This window comes from Ursus americanus, chromosome 1 (genome assembly GCF_024610735.1).
Source record: "Ursus americanus isolate L20-20 chromosome 1, mUrsAme1.1.p, whole genome shotgun sequence".
Lineage (NCBI taxonomy): Eukaryota > Metazoa > Chordata > Mammalia > Carnivora > Ursidae > Ursus > Ursus americanus.
In genome coordinates this window covers 9647785-9669955 of record NC_142127.1, presented here as the reverse complement: position 1 = coordinate 9669955, position 22171 = coordinate 9647785, and the positions used below count along the sequence as shown (strand labels likewise).

The window sequence follows — 22171 nt, the reverse complement described above, 5'->3', positions numbered from 1 at the left end:
GGGAATGTCTGGGTTAACCTTTCCTGTGCATGTGGATTTCATTTGATTTTTAGTTGGGTAGAAATCAAACTGCTTCTAAGTCTGTGTCTTGTTCATTGGCAGCTCTTCAACTAGGTCTTCTGTTCGTGTGTCGCAACCTCAGAAAACCAGCAGGATGGCCGCAAACAAGAGTAAGAGCCAGAGTTCCTTGGCCCTTCACAAGGTGATCATGGTTGGCAGTGGAGGGGTTGGCAAGTCGGCCCTGACGCTTCAGTTCATGTATGATGAGGTAAGACACCAGGCACAGATGACTTTCATCATCGAGTCTGCTGTAACAATGTCCCTTCTCCAGCTGTGTCCATGTGCTCATTGCCTCACACGCATGGAGGATCGTGGGGCAAATCTGTGTTAACATTGGTTTCTGAATAGCTTTCTGCGGGATCTAACCAGCATAAGACCTGGGTTGCTGATTTGAATAAGTAATTTCAACCATGGCAGGGATGTGAGGGGTCCCTGCTTACATGATTTCCATCATCCTTTGAGCTTTCTTTCTGACACAAGTAAGGGACGAGGTTGTTTCTAAAGAACAAGTCAGATACTTAGTTTGTAACAGTTTGGGGAGATATTGAAAAGGAGAGCTAAGTTGTAAGACAGTCTTTCCTCAAGTGATAGACATCTGGTTCTCTCTCGTTCTCCCATGCAGCAAAGGGAAGCTCGCACCATCCTTGCCTCAAATTGGTATTACTTAATGTGAATAATAGAGCTGGTGCCGAGTCCAGTGTGACAATACAGTTTTGATTTCCGTGGCAACAGACATCCCTGCCTGATGGCCGTTGGCTGGTACTACAGGCAGAGCGTTCCGACCAGAGTTTGCATCCCGTTTACATGGGTGTGTGCTTTACAAAATTTGAGAAAGGAAGAAACCCGTAACCACAATCGGTGAAGATCATTACCTGTTTTCCTTAGACTTGCCCTGTCCACCTTCCTCTAATGTTGGATGGTATTTGAGTGGCAATGGCCATTTTGGGGATCTAGCTGAGGGAAGTGGAATTAAGGATACGGTTAGCTGGGAGTTAGTGGAATATATTTATGTGGTTTGGAGTCACTTTGGCATCTGGTTGTTACCAGCCGTCTCACTGTCGGCATGGCTTCCAGGAATATGCCCACCACCCACTCCGCTGACTCACCTGGCTCTGTGACACGAGGTGCAGGCCAGGAGTGTATTGTGGTGTGGCTATTATCCTGTGGCACCTGGCTCTGAAAATGTGTGGGCTGTGAAAGGGAAACAAGGGCTGAGACATATGGAACTAGAAACTGGTCTGGAAAGTTCTTCCAGATCTTACAGCTTCTTACAGGGAAGTTCAATAGGGGTTTCCTAAATTTGACAACCGTCCTACAACTTTTATGACTAGTCATGTCAAGTCGTGAAGCTGAAAAAACCCTTCTAAACTTTCAAAAAAGAGAAATGTGGACTGATTATGCTAGAGGACCAGACTAAATTGTTTTTTATTCGCTATAGGAAGTATTACAAAATCATTGGCATGTCTGGCGAGATAATCAGAGGATATGGCAAACAAACCAATAGGAAGGTACTAGAGGGATGCCAGGCAGTTAATTAATAAAAATCAGTTATTTTGCTGGATTTTATGATAAAAGCGGGATTTATATTGGTTTTTTTTTTTCTTTCTTTTTTTTTTTTTTTTTAGGATTTTATCTATTTATTTGACAGAGAGCACAAGCGGGGGAGAGGGAGAAGCAGGCTCCCTGCCGAGCAGGGAGCCCAACTTGGGCTCAGTCCCAGGACCCCGGGATCATGACCTGAGCCAAAGGCAGACGCTTAACCAGCTGAGCCATCCAGGCGCCCCTTGTATTGGTTTTCTGTTGCCATGTAACAAATTCCTACAGATTTAGCAGCCTGAAACAACACACATTTTTATCTACAGTTTCCAGGGGTCTGGCATGGCTTAGCTGTGTGCTCTGCTCACGGTCTCCCAGGGCTGCTGCAGTATTGGCTGTGGCCGTGAGCTCAGCTGAGGCTCAGATCCTCTTCCCAGCTCTGGGTGCTGACAGAGTTCAGTTTCTTGCAGCTGTGGGATGGAGGCCCATAGGTCCTTGCTACCAGACTCTTTCCGTAGGTCGTTCATACGCTGGCAGCTGCTTCCTCAGGGCCGGTAGGCACTTCTCTCTGGTTCACTGAGACAGATTCTTATATAAGGAAGTGTAATCATGGGGTGATCTCGTGACCATTGCTATATTCCGTTGGTTAGAAGCCAGTCACAGATGCCTCTGTATTTAAGGGGAGAGCATCATACCAGGTCATGACTCACTGAGGGTCACCTGACGGTGTATTTGCCATAGTATTTGTCCATTTAAAAAAATTTATAATGGATTATGATTTCTTTTCTCACTCTAGATATTCACTTTTATATCCAATATTATATGTGTAATTTTATATTCTTTCCTTAAAAAGGATGAATAAGCCTGAGACCACAACCTTGATGTCCTCCTGGGTCATTCCCTCCTATATCTTACAGAGAAATTTTTGTCTTTCATGTTTGCTTCTCTTTATCTTATACTAGGGGCCAAAGTGGGGGAATCTAGTGGAATCTGCTTGATTTACCCAAAACGTTTTTTGCATAAAAAAGCAGAGGCAAGTCTTGAAGATGGCTTTGGAAGTCTTTGTTTCTGCTTAGTAACATGATTCGCTTATGAAAAATTCCTTATTTGTCTTCTGTGGAGTCTGGGAAGAAGGGAGGGTGAGGAGCAGAGTTAAGACGGAGACAGGATTTGAGGAGTAGATTGTTAATCGAGATGAGGAAAGGGGTTTTTGTCCCCCTCCCAGGGAATCATTGACAACGTCTGGAGATAGTTTGGGGTGTCCCACCTAGAGGACAGGTGCTACTAGCACTTAGTTCGTAGAGGCCAGGGATGGTGCTAAGCCTCAGGAGCGATCCCACGACAAAGACTTATCCACTGCAGACGGTCTTGTCAATAGCCGGGCCGCTGATGCTATAGGAGACCAAGGAGGAGAGTCGGATCGGGATTTGCATTTTTATTATGTATGTTGGTGTGTGCGTATGGTAAGAGGGAGGGGGAAAGATGCACACGGAAGAGTTTTGTCCCTTTTTCTCAGTATCTTCAGAGAAACCAGGGAAAGCGGGGCTTGATCTTAGTCTATTTTTTCATGTGCTAACAGATTTGAGGACTGGAGAGCAGCAGTTGTTGAAGAAACGAGAACATAAAATCAGAGCAAGGAAATAAGTCAAGCAGAGAAAGACAATTATATGATTTCTCTCATCTATGGAACATAAGAACTAGGAAGATCGGTAGGGGAAGAAAGGGATAAAGAAAGGGAGGTAATCAGAAGGGGGAATGAAACATGAGAGACTATGGACTCTGAGAAACAAACTGAGGGCTTCAGAGGGGAGGGGGGTGGGGGAATGGGATAGACCGGTGATGGGTAGTAAGGAGGGCACGTATTGCGTGGTGCACTGGGTGTTATACGCAACTAATGAATCATCGAACTTTTTACATCAGAAACCAGGGATGTACTGTACGGTGACTAACATAATATAATAAAAAAACATTTAAAAAATAATAAAAAAAAATCAGAGCAAGGAAAGCCTAGACATGAAGCAATGTATGTTTGGGGAAGTCTTTAATTGATTTTCTAAAACAGTGCTGTCTCATAGAACCTTCTGCTGCGGTGAAAATGTTCTGTATTTCTACTGTCCACACCTGTGGCTGCCGAGCTCCGTGACACGTGGCTAGTGGCTAGTGGATTGGACAGTAGAGTTCCAGAATCATCATTTTGGAGCTTAAAGAAACCTTGGCAGTGATTCCCGAGCTTAGCTGATCACACAATCTCCTGGCAGACCTTTGCAAAAAACACCTTCCGGATGACGTTTCTAGAGATGAGGATGGGAATCTTTCTTTTTATGAAGCTCTCCTGGCCCTTCTGACGTATGGCCCAGTGTGGTGACTCCTGCCTGAGACAGCAGCTAGTCAAGCCTGGTTTCACAGAAGAGGAAACTGAGTCCTGTGCTCGGGGACGCCAGTTATCTAAAGTCTCATGGGCTACCCCCAGTCTTTGTTTTTGGTCCAGTGCTTTCCCCCAACTTAAAAAAAAATTAGCGTATATGGCGAAATTGCTATGAAAATTGGATTATCTGAAGAGCCATGGTCCCAGAAATGTTTATTTTTGGCTACGTCCTGACTTGGAGAAAAATTGGAGGGGGATCTTAACCTTTTTATCTTTGACCTTTTATCCTCTTTAGACCGTCAGCGGCTGGCTCAGTGGCTGGCCAGGCAGCTTAGACGTGCTCAGTAAGAAAGGGTCTCCGTGAAGTTCGTCTTAGTTTTGTGTGTCTCAGGCATCTGAAACTGGAGCACATATAGGAGCCTGGATCATCTTAACAGATACCCAGACTTTGGGGATATCCTGTTTCTAGTGGAAAAAAGGAAACATCAAGATTATAATCTGTGTTCTAATAACCTGCACACTTTTCACTGGTGCAGAGCTATGCAGTCGTATCAGGACACTCTCACTTCCTGTGTCCAGGGAGTCTGTGGGACTCTTGCTGGTTTTAACCTTGAAAGCTCAGAAATAAGCAATTGAGATGCTTTATGGTGGTATTCAGAGGTTTGCCCTGGGTGGTCATGGATTTTTGGGGTCATGGATTCGTCTCTTTGGAAAGGAGTTAAAAAGACACTGTGTGAAGCATAGGTCAATTGTCACATATTGTATATTTTAAGATAACAGTACAAATGTAAGAACCTAACACTAAAAATTTTTTGGTTTTTTGTTTTGAAATTTAAAATCATTTGAAGAACCGGTAGCTTTTAATTGGCAGCATGCAGCTCTTTTTTTTTTAAATTTATTTTAGAGAGAGGGTGCGTGCAAGTGGGGGGAGGGGCAGGGGGGAGGGAGAGAGAGAGAGAGAGGGAAGCAGACTCCCTGCTAAGCACAGAGTCCCACGCACAGCTCATGCTCACGACCCCAAGATCATGACCTGAGCCAAAATCAAGAGTGGGATGCTTAACCGACTGAGCCACCCAGGCGCCCAGCATGAGGCTCTTTTTAAGGGTCTCTTCAAAGGGTCCATAAGTTCAAATTGATAATCTCAGTTCAATTTTTAAATTTTTAAAAATTTAAATTACAGTTTATTAAGATATAATTCACATACCATGATATTCACCCTTTTCAAGTGTGAATTTGAAAGTCAATTCAATGACTTTTTAATATATTCACACAGATGTGCAGCCATCACTGTCATATAATTTTAGAACAGTTTTCTCAAAAAAAGAGAAAAGAAAACACCCTACATATTAGCAGTCTTTCCTCATTACTGCCTTCCCTGCTTCTACTCCTGGTCCCTGACAGCCACTTTCTGTTTTTATGGATTTGCCTATCTAGACATTTCATATAAATTGAATCATATAATATATGGTCTTTATATCTGGCTTCTTTCACTTAGCATAATGTCTTGAAAGCTCGCCATGTTGTAACCTGTATCAGTACTCGTTCCTTTTTTTTTTTAAGATTCCTATTTATTTATTTGAGAGAGAGCATGCGCACATGTGTGCACTCAAGTGGGGGGAGGGACAAAGGGAGAGGATCGTAAGCAGGCTCCACACCCAGCATGGAGCCCAGTGTGGAGCTCAATCTCACAGCACTGAGATCATGACCTGAGCTGAAATCAAGGGTCGGATGCTTAACTGACTGAGTTACCCAGGCGCCCCCGGTACTTCGTTCCTTTTTATCACAGAATAATATTCTGTTGTCTGGATATGCTATGTTTTGTTTATCCATTCATCGATTGATGGACATGTGGATTGTTCCTACTTTTTGGCTATTTTGAATAATGTCGCCGTGAACATTTGTGTATAAATTTTTGTGTAGACCTATGTCTTAAATTCTCTTGTGTAAATATATTGAGGCATGAAACTTGCTGGGTCTCATGGTTAACTGTACGTATAACTTTTTGGGGACTGCAAAACTGTTTTCCATAGCAGGTGTAACAGTTTATAATCCTACAAGCAATGTATGAGGGTTTCAATTTCTCCATATCCTTGCCAACACTTGTCACTGTCTCTTTTTGGTAATACATCCTAGTAGATACGAAGTGGTATCTCATTGTGGTTCTGATTTGCATTTCCCTGATGACTAATGATATTGGGCCTTGTTTGGTGTGCTTATTGGCCATTTGTATATCTTCTTTGGAGAAGTGTTTATTCAGGTCCTTTGTATATTTTTAAATTGGGTTATTTGTCTTTTTATTGTTGAGTTTGAGGAGTGTTTTAGGTATTCAGAGTACAAATCCTTCATTGGATATGTGATTTCATAAATATTTTCTCTTGTTTTTTGGGTTATTTATGGGTCATTTCACTTTCTTGATGGTATCCTTTGAAGCAGGAAAGTTTTAAATTTTGACGAAGTCCAGTTTATTTTTGCTTTTGTTGCTGGTGCTTTCGATGTCCTATCTAAGAATGCATTGCCAAATACAAGATCATAAAGATTTACACCTATGTTTTCTTCTTAGAGTTTATGGTTTTAGCCCTTACTTTTCAGTCCTGATCCATTTCGAGTTAATTTTTGTATGTGATGTGAAGTCGGGTCTAACTTCATTCTTTTGCATCTGGATATCTGCCTAAACCAGCACTAGTTCAATTTTAGTAGTACACCGCTGTCATTAATTTAGTTTTTTCCTAAATATCTATACTTCTGACATCATTAAGATAATTACTTATTTGATGTCTACCACAATATAAAGAAAATAGCTTTGAAATATTAATACCATTGTTATTCGATAATATAAGCACTGAGGGAAGTTCAGCATTTTTTGAAATTCTTTTGTCCTTAGTCCCTTTTAGTGGGACACGTACCATCAAAATAGTCTGTGCTAAAGTCTGTTGAATTAGTTCTTTCTCTGTGTGGCTGTATTACCAATTTCATAATCATTTAGTGTCGTTTGCTTCAGTTCTGCTGTTTCACAGCTTTTAAATTTGTTTTATTTGTCCTTTCAGGATATCTTTTTGGCAAATATCTACATAAGTACATATGCATATACATACCTAGTAAGATTTTACACACACACACACACACAGCCACTATACACACAGACACGTTTCTTATTCTGTATTCTCCCTACTTGTGTAAAAGGTAGACTTATAATCTGGAGATCTTTATGCATCTGTACATAGTTCTCTGTCTTTTTCATAGCTGCAGAGTATTCCATTGGTGGACACCTGTTGCTGGGCGTCTGGCTGGTATTAATCGTTTGCTGTCACACACAGTGCCACAGGGATCGCCTTGTATGTTGCCGTAGATTAGATTTCTAGAAGCGGGGTGGCTGGGACCCAGGAAGAGTACTTCTCCAGTGCTCTTAGATCTTGCCGTATTCCTCCCCATAAAGACCGCGCTGTTCTCTCCTCCCACCAGCCATATACAAGAGGGCCTTTTCCCCAGAGTGTGTTGTCCGATGGTGGGGTTTTTACCGGTCTGGTAGGTGAAAAATGGCATCTCCGCGTGGTTAACAACTTCTCTATATTAAGTGAGGATGATTTCGTATGTTTAACATCATATGGATTTATTTTTCTGTGAATTGTTTATGTCTGTTGCCACTTTTCCCCGTTGGTTTGTTGATCTTTTTTTTCCTCCCTGTTTCTAGGAACTGTGTAAATATAGCTCTTTGTGATGTGAGTTCAAATACTTTTTTCCTGTTTGTCATTTGTCTTTTTTTATAGTGTGTTGTGCCATACGGAAGTTTTTAAAATTTTTTATGTAGTCTAATTTATCAATTTTTTCTTACATGGCTTCTGGATTTTGAGTCATAGTTAAAAAGGCCTTCCCTACTTCAAGGTAATAAAAGGATTTCACCCGTGTTTTCTTCTGGTGCTTGATGGATTTATTTTTATATTTCATTATGTGTATATTTAATCCTCTTAGTCCCTCTTGCCAAATTACTTTTCAGATGAGTTTTATACTTCTGTTGATTACGTATAAGAGCTTCTGTTTCTCACCCTTGCCTGTGTTTATATTCTAATTTTATACTGAGAATAATATTGCCAAGTGTTCTTTCTGCCCTGTGCTTGGTCTCCTCATCTACAAAATGGAAATATCTGCTCTTTTATTTTTTTATTTTTTTAAATTTTTTGACAGAGAGAGACAGCGAGAGAGGGAACACAAGCAGGGGGCGAGGGAGAGGGAGAAGCAGACTCCCCACTGAGCAGGGAGTCCGATGTGGGGCTCGATCCTAGGACCCTGGGATCATGACCTGAGCCAAAGGCAGACGCTTAACGACTGAGCCACCCAGGCGCCCCATATCTGCTCTTATTTAAAATCAAAATAAAGAAGTGGTAGAGCTGAGAGCAATAAAGAACAGAAGTGTTATATGAGGAGTTATTTTTATTTCATAGTGCTTTGTACATAGCGTGATAATGATGGGCACTCAGTAAGTACTCAGTTGATTGTAGGCAAAGTGCCCGTATATATCGAAATGTATTTTCTTGGGCAGATTTTCTTTCCCTTAAAACTTTGTTCATTACCGATAATGCTGTTTATTTCCTCAGTTTGTAGAAGACTATGAACCTACCAAAGCTGACAGTTACAGAAAGAAAGTGGTTCTTGATGGAGAAGAAGTCCAGATAGATATCCTGGACACGGCTGGACAAGAGGACTACGCGGCCATTCGGGACAACTACTTCCGCAGCGGGGAAGGCTTCCTCCTCGTGTTCTCAATCACAGAACACGAGTCGTTTACAGCGACTGCCGAGTTCAGGTGTGTGTCAAGTGAAATAGCCTCCAGACTCCCGCAGGCTTTTTGCCTTTCTCACGGGTTCGGCTTGGCAGGACTTTGGGGCCGAGCACCGTAGCAGAGGGTTGAGCTCGTTATTAGGAAGAATTCTGCTAAAGAATTTTCTGCGGCTTTTTGAATCTTGGCACATTATAGTCCACCATTTGTTATGGTCTCTCTGGGTTTCCCTGTTTTTAAAATTTCTGAATATAAATTATCTGAAGAATCTGTTGTCCCTAGAGAGGACGAAGCCATTCCATATTCTCAAGAACCTGTAATTTTGTTTTCATATAAATCCTAAGGGACAGTGATTGATGAGCTCACTGTTTTTATCTTTTTTTAGAGATTTTATTTATGTATTGGAGAGAGAAGGCGAGTGAGACAGAGCGAGTGAGAGAGAGCACGAGCAGGGGGAGGGGCAGAGGGAAAGGGAGAGAGAAAATCTCAAGCAGACTCCCTGCTGAGCATGGAGCCTGATGGGGGGCTCCATTCCAGGGCCCTGAGATCATGACCTGAGCTGAAATCAAGAGTCAGGGGGCGCCTGGGTGGCACAGTGGTTAAGCGTCTGCCTTCGGCTCAGGGCGTGATCCCGGCGTTGTGGGATCGAGCCCCACATCAGGCTCCTCTGCTGGGAGCCTGCTTCTTCCTCTCCCACTCCCCTTGCTTGTGTTCCCTCTCTCGCTGGCTCTCTCTATCTCTGTCGAATAAATAAATAAAATCTTTAAAAAAAAAAAAAAAGAGTCAGATGCTTAACCAACTGAGCCGCCCAGGCACCCCAACTATTTTTATCTTTTTTTATAATTTTGCTGGAAAAGTAATAATTTTGATCTATTTTGAGGTCGATGAAACATTGTCAGGAGAGTGAAAGACATGGGTCTGAGTGACCATTTACTGCTACTGTCAGGACCCTTAGCCTAGGTGAGTGGGAAGAGCCCAGCTTCAGAATCCGACAGATCTGCGTTTGAATCCTTGCCCCGCCCCTTAGCCGTTTTGTGACTCTGGGCAAGTTTACTCAGCACTGGAGATTCTGTTTCTCTGTCTGAAAATGCACTTGTCAGTTGATGAAATGAAGTGATGCTTCAGGCTGTAAATTTTTCAGGGCAGACACCATGGCCACCTGCACCGTGTGATGTCCCCAGGCCTTCTCACAGGGTGTGCGCGTGGTACTTACATAGTAGAATATTAACTGCTGTAATTCATTTTAAACGCAGTAGTTAAAGATACCTTAAGTTCATCTCGTTATAAAGAAATAGCAAGTGAGTGAGAGTGAATTCCTTAGAGGAATTTGAGTAGGAAGGGCGTCTTTCTCTTTACCCCTTACGCTTTTCCTTTCTCTTACACAATTGTATTTTTTTCATCTACTCTCCTTATAAACTTATCTGCCCAGATGACTTTTGATTTTAAGAACCAGATACAGAGTCTAACAGGGAACTAAAAAGGGGGGGCGGGAAACCAGTGTTGTTTTTTCATTCTTTAGCAAGTTCTGGTCAGAAATCGAGGGATCAACCAAAAATAAAAATGAGGAAACTAAATATCCCCCCAAGATTTGGGGGGAGGCATCAGTGAGCCAGGGAGGCCTCAAGAGGCGATCCCAGCTAAGCCAGCAGAGTGAGCGGAACGTAGACAAGGTAGCGGTCCGTTGCTGGCTGCCTAGCGCCAGGCCTGCAAAGGTGGAACATCTGAATTCTCTGGTACTCTAGTGTGTGCGTGTTACGGTGATCAGTTAAATGACCGGGACTCTTATGAGTGGTCCTGTTAATTTTCAGACTTTCCCAACAGACCTAGAGTTTTCTCTATGTGGGAATAGCCCCGGTAGTCATAATTGTGTTTGCATAATCCTGTTTTTATCTGGCCTTGAGGATAAAACAGGACAGATATACACACTTCCTCATTTTCCTGCATGTCCTGTGCCTTTTTATTTCCCATCACCCCATGACTCACCAAGAAAGGAAATGGTGGGCTGTGGAGGAGTCCTGTCCAGAGAACAGACGTCCTGTCTCCCCGTGCCGCCACACACACGCAGACAGCCTTCGTGTTCCCAGCGCTTTGGAGCAGTTTCCTCTCATCTTGGGAGATGGGTTTCGGTCATTATGTGAGAACAGGGATCCTTAGAAGAAAAAGGACAGAGGACTACCTAAAAGAGAAAGGAAGGGCAAGTTAGTTCGTCTGACTTGAACTCTGGACATTCAGATAAAAGTCACAGGGCTGTCCAGGCTTCTCACGGCACTGGAGACAGAAGAATGGAGGTAGAATATCTCTGAGCCCTTGTGGTTAAACTCACGTTATTCCTCTTAGCAGTTTTCAAACATAGCATCTCTGGATTTATGGGGAGGTCCCGACATAAAACATTTATATGCTCTATCTTCCTTGAAACTGTCCCTGGACAGTATTCAGTAAGCTAGAAAAATAGGTTTGTAATAAGAGACCAGACTTGCTACTCCCATTTTTGATTTAATATATGTATTAATGAGGTAATTTTACAAACCTCTGCATGACTAATGAGAGAGCTCTCAGTTTTTCTCGTTCACAGTTGCGTTGATCATTTAACTTCTAAATGTAGTATGTTCTTTGACTTCTGTTGAAATGTAGCCTATGGCAAAGCTACTTAAAGGCAATTTTTAAGCATCTACTTTTCTTCTTTTTCATTTTTCTTAAAATATTTGCTATCTGATACTTAAATTGATTCTAATGGAAAAATTTTAAAATATTTTTATTATTATGAAATGTTACCCTATATCATATACAAATCAATGCAGATCTCCACAAAATGCACTTTTGAAGGGGTCTCTTTGGAATATTTTAGAATGTGGAAGTAGAAATGTCTTTACTGGACCAAAATAACGAAAGTGGAATATTTAATTTTTGTAATAGTTTGTTTTGATTAATGATTTTAGATAGCTGATAGTTTTAATAGAGGTAAAATTTAATGTGGATTATTTCCTTTTTTTTTTCTTTACTTTGTAGTAGAAAAATAATATGCATTAAAACATGATTACTCCTTAACATAACTGACCCCGCCCTGTTGGCTGTAACATTCAGTGTATCTAAGTGCAGACTGTTCGGGGAGCAAGTGCATACGCAGGTACAGATGTAAGTGAAACAGAAGTTTCGCAGAACCATACTTTATGTAATCCTGGAGGTTCCTTCTGATGTTTCTGTTCTATAATATTCTGTTTCATCGAGGAAAAAATTACTGGTTGTGACTCATGAAACTGATTTCATGATCTAATAGAGCACCGCCTTCCTTAGGAAAACACTGATTTCATAGCTGTTATTCTCACAAAGAAATCATACCATTGTTTTCAGGGGAATTATTAAGCATTTTTTGTATGAAGATACTTCTGTTAACTTGTTTTTATCCCGGAGCTTCCCAAGTTGTTCTTTTTGTTAAAAATTTTTGGTGCCTAAGCATAAGTTGGGGACCCTTCGAAACACAGAATCCTGGGCTCCTGTTTAGACATCACGTCTGTGGGACTCCTTTGGACCCAGAAATCGATGTTTGTGATGAGCACCCCACATCCTTCTGATACAGACAAACTGAGAACCGGGCTTTAAGAACACTTGTTTCCTTTATGACAGGATCTAGGGAGTGCGTCCTTGGAACATTCCCTAAGTGTAACACGTTTTTCTGCGCCAGGACAGCCTTTCATTTTAGAAGTATCAGTGCAATTGAGTTCTTACTCTAGCTTTCTTAGCTGTGCTGTTTGGTTTTGTTTGTTTTGATGCTGCGCCTTAGGGAACAGATCCTCCGCGTTAAGGCTGAAGAAGATAAAATTCCATTGCTTGTCGTGGGAAACAAGTCCGACCTCGAGGAGCGAAGGCAGGTGCCCATCGAAGAGGCTAGGAGTAAAGCAGAGGAGTGGGGCGTGCAGTATGTGGAGACATCGGCTAAAACGCGGGCCAATGTGGACAAGGTAGGCGTGCGCTCTGCATGTTTCTTAGAAACAGCAGAACGTAGATGTCTCGTCTGCTTGGTTTTGAGGGAACCGTTCATGGAAAGTAGGGGAGGACTGGTTTTTCCAGATGTCTCAGCCAGTATGGTGAGAAGCCCTGGGAGGGTTTGACCCTGGAGTTAATACAACCCAGAGGCTTCTCACTTTGTCATGAGCCTTTGTTGGGTATGCCTAATGTTGGCACGGCCCTTGGAAGTGTGGCAAGATGAGGCCCTGGCTTCGTGCAGACCATGTGGGTAGGGCAGGCGTCGGTAGCTCCCCTGTGCTCTCGTGTCCAATGAGCAAGTTCTTCAGCGGGCTCTCAGGAGGCTCCCCAAAGACACACAGCATAACTGAATTTTGCTGTCATTGATTGGTTAGATTTGTTCTCTCCTTACCCATCCCCAGCGTGCTTTTTAATTCGGATCTCCGAAGCCAGCGAAAGGGTGACCTTGATAGTGATGGATGTCGACAGGTTTTGAAAATCCACCTACCAGTGATCGCTATTGTTGGGTTTTGGGGCTTGTTTTTTGTTTGGTTTGGTTTCTTGTTTTTAAGAATTAAGGCTCAGAGTGGCTGCCACCCAGTCCAAGCAGACAACCTGAGAGATGAGGCTTTTCCTTCTCCCGTCACCTTGTTCGTTAGCTCTTGCTTCCTGATCCATGCTCTTGCAGCATGTGAACGCATTTCATTTGGGCCCAGCAGTGGTTACACCCGCTGTGTATTATGCGGCAGCAGCATCTGAGTCCCCCAAAGCTTCTCACGTTGCTCTTTCTTAGGGAGAAATAATTCTCCTTTCCTTCTTACCTGAAGAGGGACAGATGTGTAATCAAGCTTACTTTAACTTGAAGTGAGGCTAGAAGAACACTGGTATTTAGAATGTCACTTTATTTTTTTAAAAAATTATTCAAGTATAATTGACATACAATGTTATATTCATTCAGGTGAACCACGAGTTGCTTTAACAATTCTGTGTATTACTCGGGGCTCAGGACGATAAGTGTAGTCACCATCTGTCACCATACAGTGCTATTACAGTATTACTGACTATATTCCCTACGCTGTACTTTTCATCACTGTGACTTATTTATTTCCCAGCTGACAGTTTGTTCCTCTTAATCCCCATCACCTAATTCACCCATCTTCCCATCCCCCTCCCCTTTGGCAACCACCAGTTTGTTCTCTGTATCTAAGAGTCTGCTTTTGTTTGTTTCTTTTGGTTTTTAGATTCCACATATAAGTGAAATCATATGGTATTTGTCTTTGTCTGTCTTATTTCACTTAGCATAGTACCCTCTAGGTCCATCCGTGTTGTTACAAATGGCAAGATCCCATTCTTTTTTCATGGCTGAGTAACGATGTATGTGTATACATATCTTCCTAATCCATTCATCTGTTGATGGACACCTGTGTTGCTTCCATAATTTGGCTATTGTAAATCATGCTGCTATAAACATTGGGTGCATATATCTTTTTGAATTAGTGTTTTCATTTTCTTCGGATAAATACCCAGTAGTGCAATTACTGGATCATGCGGTAGTTCTATTTTTAATTTTTTGAGGGACCTCCATACTGTTTTCCACAGCGGCTGCACCATTTTATATTTCCACTCACAGTGCACGCACGTTCCCTTTTCTCCACATCCTCGCCAACACTTATTTTCTTGTCTTTTTGTTACCAGCCTGACAGGTGTGAGAGGTGATCTCTCATTGTGGTTTTCAGCTGCATTTCCTTGAGGCTGAGTGACGTGTCTTTTCATGTGCCTATTGACCGTCTCTACGTCTTCTTTGGAAAAATGTTTATTTGGGTCCTTTGTGCATTTTTAATGAGATTATTTGGTTTTTAGGTGTTGAGTTGTATAAGTTCTTTATATACTTTGGACATTAACCCCTTATTGAATATATGGTTTACAGATATCTTCTCTCATTCAGTGGTTGTCTTTTTCTTCTGTTGATGGTTTCCTTCCCTGTGCGAAAGCTTTTTCTTTTGGTCTAGTCCCAACAGTTTATTTTTGCTTCTGTTTCCCTTGCCTGAGGAGACAGATCCATAAATATGTTGCTAAGGCTGATGTCCAAGAAATTACTGCCTATGTTTTCTTTTTTTCCTCAAGTTTTTATCTAAATTCCAGTATAGTTAACATACAGTGTAATATTAGTTTCAGGTGTACAATAGAGAGACTCAGCACTTCCATACATCACCTGGTGCTCATGCCTATGTTCTTTCTTTTATGAATTTTGTGGTTTCAGGTCTCACGTTTAGGTCTTTAGTCTATTTCAAGTTGATTTTTGTGTTTGGTATAAGAAAGTGGTCCAGTTTCATTCTTTTGCATGTGGCTGTCCAATTTTCCCAACACTGTTTATTGAAAAGACTGTTTTTTCCCCATTAGATATTCTTGCCTCCTTTGTCGTAGATTAATTGACCATATAAGCATGGGTTTATTTCTGTATCCTCTATCCTGTTCCATTGATCTATGTGTCTGTTTTTGAGCCAGGACCATATTTGGATTACTAAAGCTTTGGAAGTGTATCTTGAAATCTTCTTTCTCAAGATTGGTTTGGCTATTCAGAGTCTTTTGTGGTTCCATACAAATTTTATGATTATTCTAGTTCTGTGGAAAATACTATTGGTATTTCGATAGGGATTACACTTAGTCTGTAGTTTGCTTTCGGAAGTATGGACATTTTCATAATATTAATTCTTCTAGTCCGTGAGCATGAAATATTTCTCTGTATCATCTTCAATTTCTTTTATCAATGTCTTATAGTTTTCAGAGTATAGGTCTTTAACCTTGATAAAATTTATTCTCAGGTCTTTTATTCTCTTGGTGTAAATTGTAAATGGAATTGTTTTCTTAATTCTTTCTGCTACTTCAATTTTGATGTATAGAAACATAACAGATTTCTGTGTATTAATTTTGTGTCTTGTAACTTTACTGAATTTATTTATCCATTCTAATAGTTTTTTTTGTGTGTGTGGTATCTTTAGGGTTTTCTATATATAGTATCATGTCATCTGCAAATAGTGACAGTTTTACTTCTTCTTTTTAAATTAGTATGCCTTTTATTTCTTTTTCTTGTCTGATTGCTGTGGCTAGGATTTCCAGTACTATTTTGAATAGAAGTTGTGAGAGTGGACATTCTTGTTCCTCATCATAAAGGAAAAGCTCTCAGTTTTTCACCATTGAGTATGATGTTAGCTGTGGGTTTTTCAGATATGGCATTTGTTATGTTGAGGTACGTTCCTTCTAAATCCACTGTGTTGGGAGTTTTTATCCTGAACAGATGTTGTATTTTGTCACATGCTTTTTCTGGGTCTTTTGAGATGATCATGTGGTTTTTATCCTTTCTCTTTTTATTTTATTTTTTTGAAGATTTTATTTATTTATTTGACAGAGAGAGAGACAGCCAGTGAGAGAGGGAACACAAGCAGGGGGAGTGGGGGAGGAAGAAGCAGGCTCACAGCGGAGGAGCCTGATGTGGGGCTCAATCCCACAACACCGGGATCACGCCCTGAGCCGAAGGCAGATGCTTAACGACTGCGCCACCCAGGCGCCCCTATCCTTTCTCTTTTTAATGTGATGTATCACAGTGACTGATTTGCAAATATTGAACCACTCTTACATCTCTGGAATAAACCCCACTTGATTGTGGTGAATGATCCTTTTAATGTGTTGTTGAATTCCGTTTGCTGATATTTTGCTGAAGACTTTTACACCTATGTTTATGCAGTTTTCTTTTTAAGATTTGTTTATTTGAGAGAGAGCATGGGGAGGGACAGAGGGAGAGAGAGAGAATCTTAAGCAGACTCCCCACTGAGCACAGAGCCAGATGGGCCCCAATTCCGGCTCTGTGTGACGGCCCTGAGTTCATGGCTTGAGCCTAAAACAAGAGTCAGACGCTTACCTGACCGAGCCATCCAGGTGCTCCTGTAGTTTTCTATTTTTGTGGTGTCTTTGTCTTGTTTTGGTATTAGGGTGATGTTAGCCTCATAGAATGAATTTGTAGGTTTTCCTTTTCTTTTTTTGGGAATAGTTTGAGAAGAATAAGTATTAACTCTTCTTTAATGTCTGATGCAATTCACCTGTGAAGCCATCTGGTCCTTGACTTTCGTTTGTTGGGAGTGTTTTGATTACCAATTCATTTTTGCCACTAGTAATCAGTCTGTTCAAAGCTGCTGCTTCTTCTTGATTCTGTTTTGGAATATTGTATGTTTCTAGGAGTTTACTCATTTCTTCCAGGTTGTCCAATTTGTTGGCATATTGTTTTCTAATACTCTCTTATGATTCTTTGTATTTCTGTGGCATCAGTCGTTATTTCCCCTCAGGAAGGGTTCACTTTAGAAGCCCTTGGGCGGCATCTACAATCTAAATCTGTCTGCGATGTGACGTACGTTCACTTGTTAGCTGTATTTTCTTCCTATTATTTCTCAGCTCTTATGTCGATTCCTGTGCTGTTCCAAATCTCTTTCTTTCTATCACATTGTTTTCTAGATGTAGGAACACCCAGGAAATCCAGACATGTATTTGATTTAAAAAAAAATCAGGCCGGCTCTCTCGGTGCGGAAGCATGCATATGTCGTGCTTTTGACGGTGTGGTGGCGGTTGGGGCTGTTGCAGGGCACCTTGCATCTCTGCTTCCTCCTGGAGCAGCTTGACCTGCCAAACAGGACCCAGCAGAAACTTATGACTGGCAGCATTGTGTTCACTTGTAAACAATTTACACGAAGGGACGGGCCGTCGTCGATAAGATCAGCCCATGAACAACTTCGTCATCATTTTAGATTGGACACATTCCATTCCCCTCCTGCCTTTGCTGTTAGAACAGAAAGAAAAAGCTGTAACTTCTGAAGCTGTTCCCCGCTGCTCTTGTGGGTGGGGTGCTTAGTTCACTTTGGGGGAAGAGGCCCTTTTCCGGGCCCCGGAGCTGGTGGTAGATGCACAGGGAGTCCCCCAGTCAGAAAGCTCGGTCTTGGGGCGCCTGGGTAGCGCAGTCGTTAAAGCGTCTGCCTTCGGCTCAGGGCGTGATCCCAGTGTACCGGGATCGAGTCCCACATCAGGCTCCTCCGCTGTGAGCCTGCTTCTTCCTCTCCCACTCCCCCTGCTGTGTTCCCTCTCTCTCTGGCTGTCTCTCTGTCACATAAATAAATAAAATCTTTAAAAAAAAAAAAAAAAAAAAAAGAAAGCTCGGTCTTACTTTTCACCAAGAAGAAGATAAGTCTATGAAAATAAAAGGAGCTTCTAGTTTTGTGCGGACATCCAAAGATTAAAGCCTACACTCAGTCTCTACGCTGAGTCTCCGTCGCTCCGTCTGAGAAATCTGAACTGCGTCTTTGTGGGAGGCATGTTTTGTCTGCTTGGGTAGGTATCATCGCACTTTGGCGCGATTGCTGGTATCAGAGGGCAAAACCCAAACTATTGTGACGAACGATAATGTGTATCTGAATAACACACTGGCATTCAAAGGACCCGCCTTATATCAGTTCTTGATAAAGTTCCTTTCAGCGAACATCACAAGGAACAAACAGCGGCTGTTCCTCAGAATGAGGGCAGGGGCCCGGGTGGGGGGGTGGGGGGGTGGGACAGCACTTCTCCCCAGTGCCCCCAGTTTCCTGGGGCAGGAGCCTGATTCTGTTTATGCTCTGTCCCCCTTCTCCCCACCCCACCCCACCATGTTCCAAGTCCGCTAGTTTTGCTGGGGAAGCTGTCAGGCATAATGAGGTCCCTGCCTTTATAAGGTCATGATAAGGTTTACATGGTCGTGTCTAAGAAAGTACCCAGTAGCAGGCACTCCTGTTCTCAGCCTTGCCTGGTGGCTGGAAATGCTAGAAAGTCTGGTGCAAATTTTGGTGCAGGGTTTATAAAAATGAGGCTGCTTTATGCTTTAAAATGTAACTACGTAGCCTGCTTAGTGCAATTGCTTTGTGAAATCATTAAATGCTTTTTCCTCCCTCCTTCCTCCCCACCCCAGGTGTTCTTTGACCTAATGAGAGAAATCAGAGCCAAAAAGATGTCTGAGAATAAAGACAAGAACGGCAAGAAAAGCAGCAAGAACAAGAAAAGTTTTAAAGAAAGATGTTGCTTACTGTGAAAGCCAAGATGGCGGATGAAGTCAGTGGCCGCTAAGGACCCAGGGCGGGCTCATTAAGAGAAGAGTGTAGTCGACTTCTTGGTGTGTTCCCTGCTCTCCCCACCCTCATTCACGCATACTTCTTTAGATGGGGAAAATGTTTGTGAATCAGTGGCCGGCAGAAGAAATAAGCCCTTGTCCACGCATTGGAACGGCTACTTTGTCAGGAGGTTTTGGAGTTTTCCTTCTTCCTCCCCTTTTCCCTCCCCAAAGCTGAATCACATATGTAGCGTATAGGCAAGAGATAAGTGTTAATTAAAAGGAAATGTGCTGTCACAGCATCTTATTGCCCTCCCTAGTTTTATAACATCACCATCTTTCGTTTTGAAATAAAAATGTCTTCTTAGGTTTGGGGGAGGGGGTAGGATAAGACTCTCCCTAACTCTTAGCAGCTTAACAGAAGTACTTTAAAAAATCCATCAAGCTCTAATAAAAATTCAGAGATTTTTTGGGATAAGTTTCGTGGCAATACCCTGTGGATCTGAAGCACAGCGAAAAAATAAAAATAAATATGAATCAGGCCAAATAGGTCAGTAACAAGCTCCTAAACCCTTCACACGTATGAGAAATGAAAGTTGAATTCTTCATATTTTAATATTAACCAATTACAGCCTGTGTTGGCTATTTCTCTCCTGTCGCATCCTGATTCTTGTGTCGAAGCTTCTGTTTAGCAGATTAAGTGAAGTCTCAAGAGTAGTATACTTTATAAGTGACACACTTTTCTAATCAGTTCAAGAATATATCTTTGGATACGTCCTCTCCTCATTGCCACACATGGTTAGGTCCCTCCTCCTCTGCTGGTATTTGTCCTTCTGGTCAACCTCTCTGCATGCACAGGTTAAGAGAGCCTCTTCTTTTACTTCTTTTCAGTATAATGAGTTCTTCTGAAGAATGCGATGAGTTGACATTGTATTCTCAAGTCATGAAGCCAGAGCCTGTGCCAGACGTTCTGCTACCTCTCCTAGAACTGCTCTGTAATTCTAAATTTAAAATTAGGAGAAGTAGGAAAGGATAAGATAAGCCATTACCCTTTACCTCTGAGAATTGGCTGCTACCTCTAGTATAATTTTCTTCTGAGACAGCCGTAGAGTTGGTTAGAAAAAGGCTTTTATTGATGAGATATTGTTAAGCTTTCTTGTATCAATATTCTCAATTTAACACCCAGAAAAGTTTTCCTCAGGAAAGGGGTACTGTGATTTAAACCCAGCATTCAGCACATTTTCCCCCATTTTTCGAAAGTGACATTTCACATACAGGTGCCAAAAGTGAATTGGGGTGGGGAGAGTGGGAACCTTTCAAATTTATAGTTACTGCAGAAATTGTGGAAATTATGATCTGACTGGAAAGCAATCTTGTATCACCTCCTAAAGAATCATGGTCTTTTTTAATAAAAAAAAAAAAAAAGCAGACAAGTACACTATTTCAAGGTTTCAGCCTTTTTATTTTCTCCTCTTGTACATGTAAAACGGAAGTATCAGAGAAACTGACAGTAACTCATTAATGATCTTGTTAGATGTTCTGTGATATCAGACAAACTTTATTTCAATTAATCCTTTGAACTGGGCTGTGGGAAATATAATTGAAGCATAAACAGTAATTTTAATTTCATCTTTTCTTTGGGAGAGAGGTCTACTCTTTCTTCATAAAGTTTAAAAGCCTGAAGCTAATCACACTCTCGAAGTTTCTGAAACAACCTTTTCTTTTCATTATAGTTTGCTACCTGTTTGGTATCCATCGCGGTCAATGGTAGGTCGATCTGGAAGATGTACGAATATATTAAAGATGGTACGAATGATGTCACGCTATGGAAACTCTTCTGGGTGTGTGCTATTAGTGTATCTCTAAAATTACATGTAACTGGATAGCAATCAGAAATGCACCTTCCTAACAAAAGAATTTATACAGATGAGGTTCTTTTACAGAGAAAAAGAAGGACACCATGTTATTTATAAATTTGAAACACGGTTACTTGCTAAAAGATGATCTGTTGTGTCCAAGAGCCTACCATTATGTTCCTAAAGTATTCATTCTAGAAATATTTCAGCACCTATTTGGTTTCAGGCTTGGTTCTAGGTGCTGGGATGTGGTATTGAAGATAGGCAAGAGCTTTGTTCTCCCGGAGCTTATGCTCCAGTGATGTAGGAGACAAAGAAATGAAAATAATCAGGGGAAGTGTCTGGATGAAAATAAAACTGGGTAATACGATAGGAAGTGTTTCTGGGCAGGATTTCGACTGCGTGGTCAACAGGCTTCTCCGGGCAATGACATTTAAATTGAGAGCGTGCGCCCTGAAGGAGCTGCTTGGGTGGGTGCAGGGAACTTCCTGGGCTAGGGAACAGCTGGTCCAAAGGCCCGACGGTGTTGAGGAGAAGACCCCAAAGATCATATGGCTGGAGTAGAATGAGGGAGGGGCCGAGCAGAAGAAGATGTAGCAGTTTATGGTTTCATAACATGACGTAGGGGGAAAATACCTAGACATATAATTTGCTACAAGTATCCTGTTTCAGCAAATCCAAGACACCATTAATTCTAAGATGTCACCATAGTTTATTATACCACTAAGAAAAAAACCTGCCAATTAAGTGAACCCATCCTGACTCCAGTGACATAAAAGTGTGGGAAAAATTATACATGTTTTAGATGAGGGGAATTACAATATATAAACTTAAATACAGAATTCACCTCTGTTGGTTTAGAAGCTTACAATACAATAGAAGCTGAACAGCGGTAAGTATGGACAGTGGGGGAAATATACATAGGTACCGTTAACGTTATCGTAGTAAACTTGATTTGGATATTTTTATTTTAAAATTCATTAAAATTAATCAAAATTGTAACCACATGTGCTTTAAAATTCTAATGAATTCTAGAGAAGTGTTTGTAATGGAAGCTCTTGAGTCCCACTCTTCCTGTGCCAGCCCTGTTCCCCAAAAGTCAGATTCAACCATTTCTATTCCCAGGTCATTCAGTAGATACTCCTGAGTTTCTCAACAGTGTTCTTCAAGCCGGATTTCGTGATTTTCACCTCAGCCATTCCCCGTGACGACTTGCTGTGCTAGATAAGGGTGTAGCCCCTTTGTGTCCCTTACCCCTACCCCATTTTTGACAGTAATAGGATTCTTTTAGCTTCTCTCTTGGTGACAGTTACACCTTTCAAAACTAAATTAAAACGTCTTGTTTGTTCTTCACGCAACTTCTTGACAGCGTCTCTTGGCACCGCACTCTGGAATGTGAGGATATTAACGCTCCCGCCCCTTATCTCTTGACCCCCCCCTCCTTCTCTGTGACACCTTTTGCTTTTATATTATCAGGTCAATGACATGAACATTCCGTTCTGTGA

At 41.7% G+C, this 22171-nt stretch overlaps 1 protein-coding gene across 2 annotated transcripts in view; it reads left to right on the top strand.

Annotated features, from left to right (window-relative positions):
* Positions 1-20251, top strand: part of RALB (RAS like proto-oncogene B) — a 45253-nt gene extending 25002 nt beyond the window's left edge. For both annotated transcript variants that reach the window (XM_045804120.2, XM_087855037.1), the window contains 4 exons: positions 103-268; positions 8551-8759; positions 12511-12688; positions 18673-20251. In XM_045804120.2, the coding sequence (XP_045660076.1) occupies positions 155-268; positions 8551-8759; positions 12511-12688; positions 18673-18792 (621 nt within the window). In that variant the 5' untranslated portion in view covers positions 103-154 and the 3' untranslated portion in view covers positions 18793-20251. The remainder of the gene's footprint in view (positions 1-102; positions 269-8550; positions 8760-12510; positions 12689-18672) is intronic.
* The last annotated feature ends 1920 nt before the right edge of the window (positions 20252-22171 follow it).